We start from the raw sequence: 16650 nt of genomic DNA on the forward strand, positions 1-16650 counted from the left end.
CATACATATACTGGAATAGGAGACAACATAGCAAACAAATGTGAAATCAGAGATGAATTAACAACGACTGTAGTTTAAAGCAATTAGAATAGCAAAATCGCCGCATACCCAGAGTCCTTTAACGATGCCAAAAGCAAAATCTTGTAAAACTCATGATAATCGCGAGTAATTTAGGTGACTCGAGTGCTTTCGTTGTTTGCCCAATAATTCATACGATTTTTAAAGTACCTGAAACAATGGCATTACTTCCCTACTGGAAGTTCAGTATTATGTTAGGATCATTAGAATGATGTTACAGTGTTGCTAAAAGCAGATGACCTTCTCCCTAAACTGAAACCTAAATTACCACTTACAATAAAATATAAATACTTGGCTCGGGTCGCTCGATGCGAACTATTTTTTCAGTCTTTTCTGTCACAAATGCCGATTTAGCCTGGTTGATTACTTATCTTTAAAGTTTGAAATTTGAAATCGTTTAAGTATAAATCTTTTACGCAAAGCAATCATATTTGTCTTGAACGATTTCGTGTCTTAATATTTAATGTTACATAATTTTACAATTTAAATAATCTAAAAACAAGGATAATTCAAAAGAATAGACAAAAACACAAATAAATTACTTTTTATAATATAAGTGTATATAATTTACATAAAAAAAGACCGACTGAACTTATTGTTAAAAGTTTTACGAACTTTACTTGCATATATACATGTATTGATATGATCAAGTAAATAAAGGAATAAGGAAATATATACACACAAGGAATTCATAAAAATATATTAAAGATTCTATACCCTAGTCAATCATAAATTTGCGATTCCAAATATACAAGAATAACAAAATTTAATTAAAGACGAATCAATTTAACTTTAAAATGGTAAAAGACGCATATCCCAATATCAATTTAGTTATCTAGGACGATATACAAAGTGAATAATAATAATAGTTTTGACGCATGCATCATTGACATTTGATATCATATAAACCACTTTTGGACACCTATCATGAGATTAAATTGTACCTGCTTTCGTTACATGCCCCTAAAGAAATATCAAGACTACTTCGAAATAATTGCATTAGATTTTCTTGCCTTCGATAGAGTATGATTTAAGAATGGGATACATTCACAGGAATACCGACAAAGTTCCTGGAAAACCGAAACCAGCTACTTAGGCACTTATTAAGCATTCTAGTATTTCAAAAACATTTTGAAAATAGTAACCTAAGCAATGCCAATGGTTCTGTCAAAGAATTATTACTCATAGGTCAAAGTTCTTGTACACGAACCAAACATCCCCGCCATGCAAGAGCGAGTCAAATGATTGCTGTAGCGAATATCAGTATTGTACGAGTTAAATTGCATTGTAATATGTTGTATTGTATTAACTGTTGAGCTGTATTTTAATATAGAACGAGTTAATTTTCAATAAAAAGTTTTAAAATGCATGAAAAAATCAATAAATAGCGCGTTTTGTTTTATTTTGTGGGGTGACAGTCGATTCACCCTCAAGCGCTCAATTGTACTAAAGGCCAAAGTCCCTTACATTCACCATGCTCACAGTAAGGCATATCATTCATTTGACATTTTCCACAGCAGGACGCGTACATTGGAATTTGTTAAAACTCGTTCTTTGCAATCCGAGCTGCTGTCGTTGTGCGGTTGTGTGGTCTGCATTGATGTGACATTACATTCCTAAGTGTTTGGGAATTCGAAGACTTTTCCGTCCCTGATGACTCTCCACCCATTTAGCCATGCTTTCCTTATTTCGACTTGGCTGTGTAAGCCCTTATGCATTGATGTCATTACTGCAATCAATCAATAAAAAAACAAGTGACGATCCCCTTCAACATAACAGGAAGTTCTGTTTTCAACTTTTGCGCAAAAAAATTATTGTGAATTTGACTAAATACGTTCCTATATTCACTACTTGGGTGAACTAAAACAGTACACATTCTAAGCTGAATTTATGTAGGAATTCATTTCGTTAAATTCAAAATAAGTTTTCGTCACGGAAGGTATTATAATCATTTTTGCACTAGTAGTAGTCTAGTATTGACTTTTTTGTCACAAAATGTGTGTGTTCAAAAAGTACCTTGTTTAAAAATGAGGTGTCGTTCGATGCGTATTTTGATGAGAAATTTGTTGTATAATGTATACTCCCTAGCCCCACCTATTTTCTTATCCATCTAGATCGATTAGCAACTAAGGCAACTAAAACACATTTTAATTTGTTTGTAAAAATAGTAGTCGCCTTAGCACACTCCTCCTGCGCCTCGTCACTTCATGGACTAAGATATGAGGTAGAGCGAAAAAGTGGGCGGAAATGATTGTGGATGGTGGCATTCCAACTTCGTCAGCAGGATTGGTGCTCTTATTATTTAAAACAGTGTATTGGTATTTCGGTACAAATTTTAATAAATCCGACGTAGCCCGTTTTCAATACTTTTATTAGATCGGTTTTTTTTTTTAAATTAGAATTCATTTTTAGCGCTGTGTAGAGAATTATTTAGGCTTGGTGCACAATGACAAACGCCATCTTATAAACATTGCAGAAACGGCATTTAATTATACAAAAGAAAGACCACACATTTCAAAGCTGGAGCTCTTTGCAGTCAGCCAAGTGTGAACAGCGGTGTTTATTAGCCCAAAATCACAACGTCGGGAACGGCGATTCACTTGCTTTTCCGTAGAATCCAATTTAATTTAATAGTAGTAGGAAGTTCAGCTCAAAGATAAACCGGAGGAAAGCCCTAATGAAATGCATTGTCAAATGAAATGGTAAAATTAACTGACGTCCACACTTTCTTGAAGTGGTCAACGGCATTAAATCAGCAAACTAATGGCCACTAAGCAAACTACAGGGCGGCAGACATCCCTTCTGATGGAAGATGGTCAACTGAGGGTGTGTTCGCCTAAGTGCTTTTCGTTCGCATCCTGGCCTCGTGGCCTTACCTTAAGAGAATTTGGAAAAAATTGAAATCAGTTCTTACTTTTTGCATTAATTGAAGCCTACATTTACAGCTAATCTTTACAGAAGTTGTAGTTGACAACATATTGGTAAGTATATATGTATGCGAAACAGAATTTGGATAAGGAAAGATGTAATATTTATTAATTCATTGTAAGCGTTCAAAAAGGTCGTTTTTGGATAATAATTTTTATGTGTTCTGAAAAATCTTTCTGGTGTGGTACATACATGTACATATATAGAAATTTACAGTACTAATAAAAAAATTAAAATATATCAAAAAAGTGTGGGCGAGGCAGCATTGGGCGATTTGTGGGCTTAAGTGTGGGCGTTGCAAAACATTTTTCTGCAATTCTATATTAGAGTACTAATTTAAAATATATCAAAACATTTTTCAAAAGTGTGGGCGAGGGCATTGGGCGGTTTGTGGGCGCTATAGTGGGCGTGGCAACATGCGCTGCGTCTATGACCCTGGAAATTATATGCTCAATCTCAACTCTCTAGCCTCTATAGTTTCTTAGGTCTCGACCTTAATACGGACAAAAAGACGGACATTGCCAGATCGACTCCGCTAGTTATCCTGATCAAGAATTTATATACTATACTCGGAAACGCTTCCTTCTGCCTGTTACATATTTTTCAAAGAATTTACCCTCTTACTCTACTAGTAACGAAGGTAAAGGAATATGATAACTACTATAGGATATGTTTCTTTGATTATTTGCACAACAAAAAAAAACAATTTGGTAATGTTAAGTTTAGATTTAAAAAAAAAAAAGCGATTATTAATTTTTTCACGAGCACATTTCAAACTTTTTCACTTTTGAATACAGAATTGTTTTATTATTAATTTATTAAATTAAAAGAATATTTATAAAAATATGTAAATATACATATGTATAATTTACATTTACCAACCAGATGGAACGCTATAGTCAAGTGTCTCATATTAATATGACGTATGATTAATATTCTCTCTCTCTCTTTCTCTCTCGATTAATAAAGTAGGTTTGCAAGATTTTCATCCCGTTGGTATGAGAAGTTCCCTCCCTGATAAGCAACGCATCAAGAGCGGACCCGAAATTGAGAACAGGCTTTGTTGCCAGTATGGGAGTGCCCAAATCCAGACCCTGAGATAAAGCCAGTCTTACTCTCTATTACTACTCGTGTATTGCCGCAGGCTAAACCAGTCTCTGTGAGAGAACCGTTGATAGCTGTAACTTTGAGCTCGTTCGCTTGCCAGTTTCCAGACACATTCAGAGCAGGCGCCCTGTCAGCGGATCGTTCTTCCAAGTACTGTACTGCCAATCTATAGTACTGTACTGCCCAGCTATAGTACTGCCCAAGATATCACAATGGAACCGCTCTTCGCTCTCACCGTTCTGGGAATTCTTTTGATGAGATCACTCAGCACTTACGCACAAGGCAAGTGGTTCAGGCTCTCAGTCGCAGTCGAGGATTGCTTGTATCAAAGCACAAAGCAATCGCCTATCAGGGGTGAACTTCACCCCGCAGACTCTAACGTCTTGTTGAGTCGATGACTGCCACAGTGGGCTGGCCCCAGATCGCAGAAATCATTGATCCGTTTGTTTTTTAGAAATCTTTGGGTATTGTACTACGCCTGATGAAAACAGCGGCACCTGCATTAACCTCAGGGAATGTGGATACCTTTTCGAACTGCTTCAAGGCGAAGAGGTTACGGACCAGGACCGTCTATTTCTACAAAGCAGTCAATGTGGCTATCGGAATGGACAAGTGCTTGTTAGTAAACCCTTAAAAAGTTGCGGTGCTAAGATCATTTGTAGCTATTTTTATCGCCGAAGAGAACGCGTTCTCGATATAACATAGTCCATATATAATGAAGCATACACAAACATAATTTTAAACATAATAATTTAGGAATACGCATTTTTTTGTACCATTTTTCAGATTTGCTGTGCAAACAGCCGAATACGTAACCAACAACCTACAATACGCCCCAGAACCAACCTACTACCCATGGCGCCCAATTGCGGTGATAACTTTGAAGACCGCGTGGTGGGTGGTAGGGAAACGGGAAAGAGGGAGTTTCCTTGGATGGCCCTAATAGAATACACAAAACGTGAGTAACCAACATCTTCCCTGCTGCAGAGACTGATCCTCCCTCTAACTAGCCGGCAACGTTAAGGGCCACCACTGTGGCGGATCTTTAATCAACAATCGTTACGTGCTTACGGCGGCACACTGCGTCTCGGCTATTCCCAGTGAGTGGCAGCTGACAGGAGTACGCCTGGGTGAGTGGGATGCGAGAACCAATCCTGATTGTACAGTCGGCAAAAATGGACTGCGAGACTGCAACGAACCCTACGTGGACAGCCCTGTTGTGGAGCGTATTCCGCACCCGCAGTACCCGGGAAACTCCCGTGACCAGTTAAACGACATAGCTTTGCTGCGATTGCGGGACGAGGTTCAGTATAGCGACTTTATATTACCAGTTTGTTTGCCCACTTTAGCGTCCCATCGCAACAATATTTTCCTTGGTCGAAAGGTGGTGGTGGCAGGGTGGGGTCGCACGGAATATAACTTTACGTCCAATATAAAGCTGAAGGCAGAGCTGGATCCGGTACCGACGTCCGACTGCAACCAACGATACGCCAGCCAACGAAGGACTGTCACCTCCAAACAAATGTGCGCCGGCGGAGTGGAAGGTGTTGACTCCTGTCGCGGGGACTCGGGTGGCCCCCTTCTGCTCGAGGATTCTTCCAATGGATACTCAAACTTCTATATTGCTGGTGTCGTCTCTTACGGACCCACGCCCTGTGGACTAAAAGGATGGCCTGGAGTGTACACAAGGGTTGAGGCGTATCTGAGCTGGATAGAATACAACGTTAGAGCTTAATCGTAAATGGCGTAAGAAACCATTCTTAGGGCTTGATCGTAAATCGTGCAAATTATCATTGTAAAAAGGACACGTCACAGCAAATATCGATTTTTAAAAAAAGGTAGATTATACAATAAAATAAGTTATATTGTGTATATTTAATGGTAAAACGCGTAGAGTTCAGCACTTCTCGAACTGGGGTACTGTGCACTTACATATAATATAAAAACTCAAATTTAGTTTTTGAAGAATATTTTGGTTTTTACAATTCAACGACGACGGGAGAGTTGCCGTTTATGATTTTAAAAAGGTAAGCCAGTCGGAATCACTTGCTTTATGCAATCCCCATAGCAGTCGATTTAAGATCGCAGCGAGGCCAGGCGGCTCTGCATTTCTTGCAGTTCCTCTCCATCCTCATCTTCTTGCTCAACCTCGACGCTCGCAGCAGACACAGACGCCTTGTCTGCCGGTGTAGCCTCTGGGGGCAGGGGAGCTTCCCCAAGCTTGCCATCTGTGATCTCCCACAAAACCTTATCAACCTCCTTGCCAGCCTCCTCCTCTAGCTCCTCAGACTCCTCCAACGACTCCATGGTCTCGTCCAGCATCTCCTCGATGATGCCTGCCTTCATCATTTCCTTTGACATGTCGCGCATAATGCCTGCAAGCTCTGGATAGCGCACCAGGCTTTGCATGGCTTGCAAGACGTCTGTAGACTTTTGCAAAGATCCAGCTACACGCAAGGTGGCTACAAGTAGGATTCGATAGCCGGGTCGTGTGAAAGAAACGAAGATTCCACTCACCTAGCTGATTTTTCATCTGGATCTGAATCGAGTTGAGGTGCGCCTTTGACGTGTATATGCGGTTGATGGCCTTTCGCGAGTTCACAATCTCTTTGGCAAGAATGACGCAGGTGTCGCGGTCATTTTTCTGGGCTGCTTGTTTGAGGGAGCGTTTTACCTTCTCCTCCTCGCGCTGGATACTTCGGATCTGGCGATCCAGCTGGTTGCTCTCCTTCCGTATCTTGTGCGTCCACTCCTGCACCTAAGATAAATTTACAAAGAAAACCAATACGAAGTGGTGATTTACGAAGCAAAACAATGCCTAATAAAATCAAAACTGTAATGACATCATTCCCCAAAGCAATCTCTGCATCGTTACCTGCTCTTTGGGATCTTTACTGGGAGTTTTGCCGAATAACCCCATTGCTCCAGTCGTTAAGATATTTGCCTGGAATTAATGTTATTAAAACAATTTTTTTGTTAAAAAATTCAAGTGATTCATTTTATTTTGATTCTGACAACCAATACACAGCGTTGCCAATAGGGTTGTTGATAATATATCAAAATATCAATATATCGATATTTTTCTGAAAATGATATATTTATATCGTGATATTTTTTTGCCCAAATATCGGTATTGCGATATATTTTTTTGATATTTCCCCTTCGCTCACTCAGATTTCGACGCGATACCAAGAACCCGAGCACGTGATAAAATGGATATCAAATCGAATTACATAGAAATAAAAAACGGGACTGCAAAATGCAAACTGTTCGAAAGAATTATAGAAACCAGTGGAAACACTTCAAACATGTCCTCGAACCTTAAAAATTTATTTATTTTTATAAATAAATTTATATTTTTATTGTGGGGGAAAAAAATTGTATTTGAAAAAAAAAAATAAAATATATCCATATTTTTTGTGATATTTTAAATATTATCATCATTTTGTTTTGATAAAAAAATATCATCGATACGAAATTATTTTAATATCACGACATCCCTAGTTGCCTATATAATAGGGTTGTATATAGCATAGCAAAACATCGATAGATCGATATTTTTAATAAAAATTATATGTTATTAATTTGAATTAACATTCAATCTGCCGATTTTTAAATAAAATATTATTTGCTTAGGATTGATTGATTGATTTTCATCTTGTCGAATACATCAGAATCATTAATCTGATTCATTTTTGTAATAAAAATATTATTGAAACGATATTTTTTAAAAACTATTTGACAACCTTATTAGATATAGCGAGGCTCTGCGGTTGAGAAATACAATATCTTGCGATGTCAATGCACGATATTAATAGTTGATTATTTTATTTTTAAAGAATACCCGCCAACTTATATTAAAATCCATCGACACGGCAACGCTAGGAAAGCATTGTGACCCGTATTAATCAGCTGTGCATAAGTTGATAGTGATTCTCTGTTATATCAGAGTTAACGTGAGTACGCCAATTTAATTTATGCGAATTTTTGAATTAAAAACACATTTTTTCCACTAGAGTGGATGACCATGCAAAACTGCAGGCACTGCATTAGCCTAATGGCCCTCTTGCGGATGCCACTCTACCTGCGTCCGTCCTTTTCAATGGATTTGTCCCTGCGACGATTACACCGTGCGTCCTCCTTGTTTTCTCGAAAAAGGCCGGAGACGAACTTGTCTGCGCTGTTCAAGCCTGTGCAGGTGCAGGCCAACACGGATTCGGAGGACGTGGGTTCCGAGCTGTCAGGAAAACTGGAAAAGTCCGAGCTGTTGAAGATTCTTAACAAGTTCACCCAACGGCGTGAAATCAAGTCCCTTTGCAGCGAAAACGGACTGGACGGTACGTATACACCAGTTTTTCATGACCCCCTCGTCTTACTTTGGATTCGTTCCAAGCCTACCTACAGCAACAGGCCTTTGGCTCATTCCGAAGATACTGCATCGAGGCAGAAAACCTTCCAGTAGATCTGCACATAACCTTTAGCGATATAACACAAGGAGCAGGTCACATCGATGATATATTCCCGTACTTCCTTCGTCACGCAAGGACAGTATTTCCGCATCTGGACTGCATGGACGATCTAAAAAAGATTTCCGACCTGAGGCAGCCCGCCAACTGGTACAGCAACGCTCGCGCGATCACCCGGAAGATTGTTTTTCACGCCGGACCCACGAACTCTGGGAAGACCTACCATGCAATGGAGAGATACCTGAGTGCGAAGTCTGGGGTCTACTGCGGACCGCTAAAGCTTCTAGCCACGGAAGTGTACAACAAGGCCAATGAGCGCGGCACCCCCTGCGATCTTGTTACAGGCGAGGAGCGCAAGTTCGGCATCAGCGAAAACTCGCCAGCCTATCACGTCGCGTGCACAGTGGAAATGACCTCGGTCAACACTCCATGTAAGCGATTCGAGTCGTTTCCCTATTTCGTCGTTAATGTGTGCCGATTTTTCTGTGTCAGATGAGGTGGCTGTAATCGATGAAATACAACAAATCCGCGACTCCCAGCGAGGATGGGCTTGGACGCGGGCCTTCCTTGGACTGATCGCGGATGAAGTGCATGTTTGTGGTGAGCCAGGTGCATTGGATCTCCTGCTGAAAATTTGCGAAACCACAGGCGAAACTGTTGAAGTGCGACAGTACAATCGACTTACGGAGCTTACTGTCGAAAATACTGCTTTAGTATCATTGGACAATGTAGTTCCTGGCGACTGCATCGTGTGCTTTAGCAAACATGATATATATACGGTTTCGCGAGAAATCGAAGCAAGGTCAGTATTGTTTAGTAATTGTTTCCTACTGATCCCTGCCACAATTTTTTTTAGAGGGAAGGAGGTAGCCGTCATATATGGGGGCCTGCCCCCTGGTACTAAGTTAGCCCAGGCTGCTAAGTTTAATGATCCAGAAAATAGCTGCAAGGTAATGGTGGCGACCGACGCCATCGGTATGGGCTTAAACCTGTAAGTAAATTTTTAACATACATATGTGGCTGGTCCAAATATAATGCGCGCAAAATTTACTTGCAGGAGCATTCGTCGAATCATATTCTACTCACTAATTAAGCCGTCGATAAATGCGCGAGGAGAGCGCGAGATCGACACAATATCGGTTTCGTCCGCTCTTCAGATAGCAGGAAGAGCGGGCCGGTTCCGTACTCAATGGGAGCACGGATATGTTACTGCCTTCAAGACTGAGGATTTGCAGATCCTACAGCGAATTTTGGCTCAAACACCAGAGCCTTTAATGCAGGCGGGCTTGCATCCCACGGCCGATCAGATTGAGCTCTACGCCTACCACCTGCCAAACTCGTCTTTAAGCAACCTAATGGACATATTCGTGAATCTGTGTACTGTCGATGATTCTCTATACTTTATGTGCAACATTGAAGACTTTAAGTTCTTGGCCGAGATGATACAACATGTTCCTCTGCCCCTGCGGGCTCGCTATGTATTCTGTTGTGCACCTATAAATCGCAAGATGCCGTTTGTTTGCTCAATGTTCCTTAAGGTAGCACGGCAATACAGCCGTAGCGAACCTATTACCTTTGATTTTATAAAAAAAAACTGTGGCTGGCCGTTCAAGCTACCCAAGACAATATTAGACCTGGTTTATCTTGAGGCCGTCTTTGACGTGATGGATCTGTATCTTTGGTTAAGGCAAGTCTTGCAAAAAGCGCGTTAGAAAAAAACTAAAATCTTGTTTTGCAGCTATCGGTTCATGGATCTTTTCCCCGAAGCGGCCTACGTAAGAGATGCCCAAAAGGAACTGGACGAGATTATACAGCAAGGCGTCTTCCAAATAACTCGCTTGCTTAAAAATACCGAAGCAAGTCAGGACGGAGTGACTTCAAGCTATGCAATGCGCCGAATAACGCACATGAAGGAACCTCGACTACCCAGCTCGTCGCGTGGACGTCTCACCGAAAGGTTGCTTGCGCAGGGTCTTCTTACACCAGGCATGCTAACCGAGCTACGCAAGGAATGGGACGCCCAGCAAGTCGGCAATTCTAATTCGTTATCTAATGAAAAGTTGGAATCAGATGTGAATAGTGACGACGAAGATAATTTCTCAGGAATCGGGCGAAAGACAAGGAAAAAACGCAGAAAATAAACCTGTCAGATTAGTTAGATTACGATGTAAGTAGGTAAAAAATGTGGTTTTTATATAATGTAATTTTATTCGAAGTGGCAATTAAGTAATATTAAAATTATTCACTTGATAATTAACAATGACAATTTAATTGTTTAAATTTAAGAGTTGAAATATGTTATCTGCCTCAGAAAGAAACAATTTGTTTTCTTGCAATTTATGGAGGGAGATTATACGCAGAGTCTGAAACAAGGCTAACGGCCGTTGTACTGTTGAATTTGGAAATGTGTAATACTGTCATTAACGATTTCCTTTAGTTGGCTAGATTTGGCCTCGCTCTCTTTCCCAAATAAGAGTATAGACCTAGCATATAAATGGCCTTTGTATTAACTAGGAACACATATTTATTCGAATTGCGGTTATAAAATATTCGACACGTAAAACATACAGATTTTTAAAGGGTATAAATACATGAAAGGCAAAATACGCTCCTTTTATTCAACATTCAAATAATTATTACGTTAGATGCGCATGGCAATACCTTAATTGTTTTGTTCTTATGGGTTTCGATTTAATTTTTAGTTTACAAACAAATTTATTTAAATATTTTTTAAAGCTTTAAGTTTTCTTCTTTAAGTTTCTTTTAAGTTGTGTAATTTACGCACCTCAATGCAAAACCAAAGTCCCTTTTTTTTCGTAAAGTACAGCTACAACGACTGTCAACTATCGTCAGACTCTTCTTTTAGTCTGATCCCTAAATATAAATTAAGCTCTAATGAATTCCCTCTTCTTACCCTACACGCGATTTAGCATGCTTGCACTCGGAGATTTCCTAAATTTTTCATCCAACATTTTTTTCAACTTTTCTTCGAATGTAGAAGATGTATTTGTGCGTTTAAATTCTAAGCTACCGATACTTTTGTCTTTTCTTAAATATAAAAACTGGAACATGCGCATGGCTCTTGATCAAAAAAACAAGAGTTCCATACGTAGGTTTGTTAAGGTATGTAAATTGCTGGTTTCATGTATATATGTATGCAGTGGCTACAATTGTTTTTATGTGTTTTTGATTTTCATATTTTGGTAATAAAAAAGTGCTAGTCTCAATAGACTTTGGGCAGCTAGTGCCGGACTTAATGTTTAAATATAAGATGCAGAAAGGTCAATTACAACAATTCGTCCCTCATCCGTAACTTGTACAGATGCACAAATGTGCACTCAAAATCTTTAATACGCTCTGTTCGGCCCTCTGGTATTTCATATAGTATTCTTTATCACAAACAATCATAAAATTTAAATTTGAAGTAGTTATTTAAGTACTGGTATGCACTTTACGTGTCATTGCGTATAAAATTTGAATATTCTAGGTGATTTCTTTGAAGTTTTCATATTTTATACATTTTATGAACAAAATTGATTTCAAATTACAAATATTTTATTGCCCAGTTGGGCTAGATTGTTCGGATGGCCCTACCTCTTAGTTGGTCTCATCCTGGGCCAAGCACTCGTCAACGGCAACCGTCATTTGGCATCGACCCTTGTAAAAACAAATCACAAACACCGACCTCTGCTTTAGACAAAGTCAAGCTGCAGGCCTGGCTCAATATCAAGTGCGACCGCGTCATAAGCATGGAATTGAGCTCCGTCCTCCTTCAGAGGGGACTCCTTCGAGCCCTTCTCGCGGGACCGGTCCTTGAATGCAGCGAAACCCAGTTTTCGGAGGGCCTTTCCGCTGCGTCCGAAGGACTGGCCCAGCTGCTCAAATCAGGAGTCCACCAGCACATGCCAACGCGCCAGCATCTCGCCCTTGGGCATCTCACACACGTCTGCCCAATGGGCCACTTCTTCAGATCCGGACGAGTTCAGTCCCAGGCTGAACCAGCCGACCATCTCGTTTTTTCTCATGTGCCGTTTGGCGTACACGGAGATCATCAGCGTAACATCGTTGAGCTGAAACAGGGCTACCTGAAAGGCAAATGTCTCCTTAAAAAGCGGGTTGGGTTGACCCCTGCGGATTGACGTTTTGGCCCGGGAGATCTCTTGTCCGATGCTGCTGACCATAACCATTTTAACGTACGTGTCGGGCGCCTTGTTCAGCGACACGTTACGGAAGTGGCTGCCCTTAATAATCTCCACGCTCAGCCGCCCGGTGACCCCGTTGTAGCTCAAACCCAGCAGCAACTCAGACACGCCCCCATGCTGCATGGACGAGGTGGAGCCCGCGCTTTCTGACCGAGCAAGGCTTAACAGATCGCTGGTAGAGCCCAGGCCTGAAGAGGTGTTGCGAGGCTCTAGGGGCAGCCATAGGTTTGTCTCCAGTTCAAGGTCTACAGTGGCGAAGCTCACATACGCCTCCCCGATCAGGCGTTCCTTACGCAGCCGCTCGCAGCCGTAAAGCCGCACACGCAGCCCCATGTTGTTCACATCTTCTGGGTTGACGCGGTGCAGCAGGAAGCTCTCCATATACTGTGGGGTTTCGCCGCTGCGGATCTTGGTTTTGAGCTTCTGCTTCTTGCTCGGCAGCATTAACATCCGGACCTGCGTATGGGTGGCCTGTCCACTACCTAGGGGCGGAAGGTTTTTGGCCTGCATCACGTGCACTGTCATTTTCCGCATCGGGGCGTCGTACAGCAGCGACAACTCCAGCTCGATGGGACCCCTCTGAACGGGCGACTCCTTGTGGTCCACCCCCACCAGAAGGTCATCCGACTTGACCGAACGCAAGTCGCTGGTGTCGAAAAGGGGTTCCTGGAAAAGGCAAGGTTCTGTCTTTTAGATAAAGTTCTAATGGAAGAGCTTAAACCATAGTAAAAAACAATAAGAAATGGTATAGTTGAGTGCCTTGACTATAAAGTACTTATTACTAAGCAAAAAGATTTTATAATAAACAATAGAGAACGCTATAGTCGAGTTCCCCGACTATCTGATACCCGTTACTCAGCTAGTGGAAGTGCGAAGGAGAGTCTTCAACACTGACAGTTTTTGGCGGTTTGTGGGCGTGGCAAAAAGTTTTTTTTTGCAAATCGATAGAAATTTACAAGACCAATACAAAAATGTAAAAATATCAAGACATTTTTCAAAAGTGTGGGCGTGGCAACTCTGGGCGGTTTGTGGGAGTTAGAGTGGGCGTGGCAAAAAGTTTTTTGGCAAATCTATAGAAATTTACAAGGTCAATACAAAAATGAAAAAATATTAAGACATTTTTCAGACGTGTGGGCGTGGCAATTTTGGGCGGGTTGTGGGCGTTAGAGTGGGCGTGGCAACATGAATCGACTGCTTCTATATCTCTGGAGTCTGTATGCTTAATCTCAACTTTCTAGCTTTTGTAGTTCCTGAGATCTTGACGTTCATACGGACGGACAGACGGACGGACAGACGTACATGGTTATATTCACTCGGTTATTTATCCTGATCAAGAATATATATACTTTTTATGGTCGGAAACGCTTCCTTCTGCCTACATACTTTTTAACGAATCTAGTATACCCTTTTACTCTACGAGTAACGGGTATAAAAAGCCTGCAGGTATAGATAATTTTCGGAATATTAATTGGTACTAGTGAAGTAACATCCAATTTAAATTATTTTTTTTTAGGTATTACCACAAACTACAACGGTCTAGCTTTTAAAGATAGCGAATGATACAGATCGTTAGTCGAAGAGTTGGTTCGTTAAGGATTTATATGTGTAATTTTTTACTTTTCCCATGCTCATCAAACTGTTCCTCAATTATGTACGCAATCCTTTATCAACTTGACGGAATTCTTTTCGATTTGGCATTACAGGATACGGAAAAGTTAAATGCTGATAAACTATTTAAAGTTAGTTTATTTCTAAAATTCGAAGTTTCGGAACAATTTAATGATATTTCTTTAAAGAATTTTTATTCTTGCACACTTTTACCGAGATTTCTCCTCAACCATATTAATTTTCTACGTGTTTGTATGCAATCTCACTCGATTGTTGTACTTGATGTTATTATTGGTGGAAAACCACTGGAGTGGTTTCGGCTATTCACATTGATTCGGCTTAAGGGTCGTGGTAGATATTGAATCATTAAGTCATTAAGTCATTAAGGTCAAGATAATAAATTCTTAATGTACATTTTCAATACCACGCCGTAATGAATTCAAAATATATAATTAACAGATGTTGAGTTGTCAAGTAAAGAAAACGGACTCCACTACGTTTGTTGGGTACATCTTTCGAAACCGACCAAAAGTTGAATGCTTTTCTAGGGGCATACCTTTTTTAAAGGAAGAGACACATGTAGTTACACTTACGTCATCGTTGTTGTTGCTGCTGGGGTTGTTATTGCTGGTTGTAATCGAGTTGTTGTTGTTGATGCTGTAGCCATTGACCATGGGCACCACCAGCACGTTGTCCCGTTCCTTGTCCAGTTTGGGCGCAGCAGCCAAGTCGACCCGGTGCTGGTACTTCAAAGCCTGGGTTGTGGGCCGGTGTCCTGCACACGGGTTGCGGAAGGCTGTTGCCGGGTGGGGGACTGTGGTTGTGCCTGTCAAAAGGTCGTGACTCATTGCAACGGCTGTCAATTAGCTGCCCCTGACCACGCCATGCTTACCTTTGCTGAGGCCCGTCAGGATGCCTATGTGACTGTCCACTGAGACCTCCATGGAGTCGTTGGAGCTGCACTCACTGTGCGACGACGGGATTCCAACCTTGCCACGCTCGGCGATGGCTAAGGGGTCACGCGTTAACGTCACCCTCTGCAGGTCGGCACCGGCGCCTGCCTGGTGGTAGTTAAAGCTCTGCGCCGTCAGCGGATTAGCCTGGCTTATTCCCAGCCCGTATCCGCCAGGCTTCTCGCCCAGCTGGTGCTGATGGTGCCACCGTAGACGCCGCAGTATGTCCTCCTCCGAATCGGAACTGGTGTTCTCGTAACGCCTCTTGCGAGCTACAATGACAGTTAAAAGTTTGCAAGTCAGCCCCAATACATATTGAACACTGTACTCACTGATCTTCTGCACACACTTGACTGCCAGGTGGCGCTCGTCACAGCAGTTAATTGCATGGCGGTAGTGGAAGCAGCACCTGCGACTGATGAAGAGAAACAACAGGAGCAGTAGAACGAGGACCCCGAAAAAGGCGCCCAGCAGCGTGGTCACCTCTACGGTGCCTGAAGGATTTAATAGTCACGGTTGATGTGGCTCAGGTCAGAATGGGGTGGCTTGTGTGGTGCATATACATACCGAGCGTCGGAGTGCTATCCAGGCCAGAAGCAGAGGTGACAATCATCTTGGGTCATACGAGGATCCTGGCGAACACGAGTCTACTACTCGCAATTCATTGCACCCGGACAACACGTCAAGTCACTTACTTCTCACAGCAGCAGGATAGCAAAAGCTCGGATATTTGACAGCATAGTCTTGCAGGATAACTGGAATCGATTTTTCACAGGAAAACCCGTGTTACCCGTTTTTTTGAACTTACGTTTTTTGCAACTGTTGATCTGAGATTTGGTGGCGAAATATTTAAATAAATTATAGAAGGAACAACAATACTATTCTATCACATTTAATTTCTCGAGGGTGCAATACTGTGAATCAGGCAACGGGAGATTCATAAATAAAAATCAAGCGCCCAGAATTTAATTCAACTGCTGCTTCAAACTCGAGGGAAAAACTGCCTCGAGGCAAGCACTTCGGAGCTTAATCCCTTCACCCCCATTGTGTGGTACATACAGAGCTCGGAAAAGCTCCGTTTTGACAGTTGCATCGCAGGAACAACTGTTGCTGTTTTGTGTTTGGGGAGCACGATTTCAAGCTGACGAGTGAGAAACGGAAATCTTTTTTATTCGAAGCTTTTATTAGGATTGTTTAGAATTTCTCTAATAATGATTCTTTCAATAAATGTTTACAACAAAGAAATTTCGTCTATTATTGAAATGCAAAAATGTGGAAAAAAAACGCAGCGGCTTTGGACATAGAATC

At 41.4% G+C, this 16650-nt stretch overlaps 4 protein-coding genes across 5 annotated transcripts; 2 read left to right on the forward strand and 2 right to left on the reverse strand.

Moving 5' to 3' along the window:
• Positions 1-4155: 4155 nt before the first annotated feature.
• LOC120452669 (melanization protease 1) lies at positions 4156-6000 on the forward strand. The gene is made up of 4 exons (XM_039637007.2): positions 4156-4395; positions 4568-4731; positions 4900-5071; positions 5124-6000. Exons 1-4 carry the CDS (start codon positions 4326-4328, stop codon positions 5846-5848), a joined length of 1131 nt encoding a protein of 376 aa, XP_039492941.1. The 5' UTR covers positions 4156-4325; the 3' UTR covers positions 5849-6000.
• LOC120452670 (charged multivesicular body protein 3) lies at positions 5970-7149 on the reverse strand. The gene is made up of 3 exons (XM_039637008.1): positions 6989-7149; positions 6631-6871; positions 5970-6575 (listed from the first exon to the last, which is right to left on the reverse strand). Exons 1-3 carry the CDS (start codon positions 7031-7033, stop codon positions 6190-6192), a joined length of 672 nt encoding a protein of 223 aa, XP_039492942.1. The 5' UTR covers positions 7034-7149; the 3' UTR covers positions 5970-6189.
• Positions 7150-7914: 765 nt separating this feature from the next.
• On the forward strand, positions 7915-10845 carry LOC120452330 (ATP-dependent RNA helicase SUV3 homolog, mitochondrial). 2 transcript variants are annotated; one of them, XM_039636489.2, is made up of 7 exons: positions 7915-8069; positions 8130-8450; positions 8507-9010; positions 9072-9381; positions 9436-9570; positions 9637-10266; positions 10318-10845. In XM_039636489.2, exons 2-7 carry the CDS (start codon positions 8135-8137, stop codon positions 10718-10720), a joined length of 2298 nt encoding a protein of 765 aa, XP_039492423.1. In that variant the 5' UTR covers positions 7915-8069; positions 8130-8134; the 3' UTR covers positions 10721-10845. The 2 variants fall into 2 exon arrangements, with proteins under 2 accessions (XP_039492423.1, XP_039492424.1); XM_039636490.1 differs by lacking the exon at positions 7915-8069 and having other exon boundaries at positions 8309-8450; positions 8518-9010.
• Positions 10846-10956: 111 nt separating this feature from the next.
• LOC120452332 (synaptotagmin-16) lies at positions 10957-16468 on the reverse strand. The gene is made up of 5 exons (XM_039636496.2): positions 15910-16468; positions 15675-15836; positions 15282-15614; positions 14983-15215; positions 10957-13447 (listed from the first exon to the last, which is right to left on the reverse strand). The coding sequence occupies exons 1-5, from the start codon at positions 15953-15955 to the stop codon at positions 12464-12466; spliced, it is 1758 nt and encodes a 585-aa protein (XP_039492430.1). The 5' UTR covers positions 15956-16468; the 3' UTR covers positions 10957-12463.
• Between the last annotated feature and the right edge of the window lie 182 nt (positions 16469-16650).

This window comes from Drosophila santomea, chromosome 3R (genome assembly GCF_016746245.2).
Source record: "Drosophila santomea strain STO CAGO 1482 chromosome 3R, Prin_Dsan_1.1, whole genome shotgun sequence".
Classification (NCBI taxonomy): Eukaryota; Metazoa; Arthropoda; class Insecta; order Diptera; family Drosophilidae; genus Drosophila; species Drosophila santomea.

Coding starts and splice junctions, on each gene's coding strand:
- LOC120452669 (XM_039637007.2), top strand. CDS start 4,326: ATGGAACCGCTCTTCGCTCTCACCGTTCTGGGAATTCTTTTGATGAGA. Junction 4,732..4,899: donor ATCGGAATGGACAAGTGCTT/GTTAGTAAACCC, acceptor ACCATTTTTCAG/ATTTGCTGTGCAAACAGCCG. Junction 5,072..5,123: donor CCTAATAGAATACACAAAAC/GTGAGTAACCAA, acceptor CCCTCTAACTAG/CCGGCAACGTTAAGGGCCAC.
- LOC120452670 (XM_039637008.1), bottom strand. CDS start 7,033: ATGGGGTTATTCGGCAAAACTCCCAGTAAAGATCCCAAAGAGCAG. Junction 6,872..6,988: donor GTAAAGATCCCAAAGAGCAG/GTAACGATGCAG, acceptor AATTTATCTTAG/GTGCAGGAGTGGACGCACAA. Junction 6,576..6,630: donor CCAGATGAAAAATCAGCTAG/GTGAGTGGAATC, acceptor TCCTACTTGTAG/CCACCTTGCGTGTAGCTGGA.
- LOC120452330 (XM_039636489.2), top strand. CDS start 8,135: ATGACCATGCAAAACTGCAGGCACTGCATTAGCCTAATGGCCCTCTTG. Junction 9,011..9,071: donor GACCTCGGTCAACACTCCAT/GTAAGCGATTCG, acceptor TTTCTGTGTCAG/ATGAGGTGGCTGTAATCGAT. Junction 10,267..10,317: donor GATCTGTATCTTTGGTTAAG/GCAAGTCTTGCA, acceptor CTTGTTTTGCAG/CTATCGGTTCATGGATCTTT.
- LOC120452332 (XM_039636496.2), bottom strand. CDS start 15,955: ATGATTGTCACCTCTGCTTCTGGCCTGGATAGCACTCCGACGCTCG. Junction 15,837..15,909: donor GGATAGCACTCCGACGCTCG/GTATGTATATGC, acceptor TAAATCCTTCAG/GCACCGTAGAGGTGACCACG. Junction 13,448..14,982: donor GCAGCAACAACAACGATGAC/GTAAGTGTAACT, acceptor TGCCTTTTCCAG/GAACCCCTTTTCGACACCAG.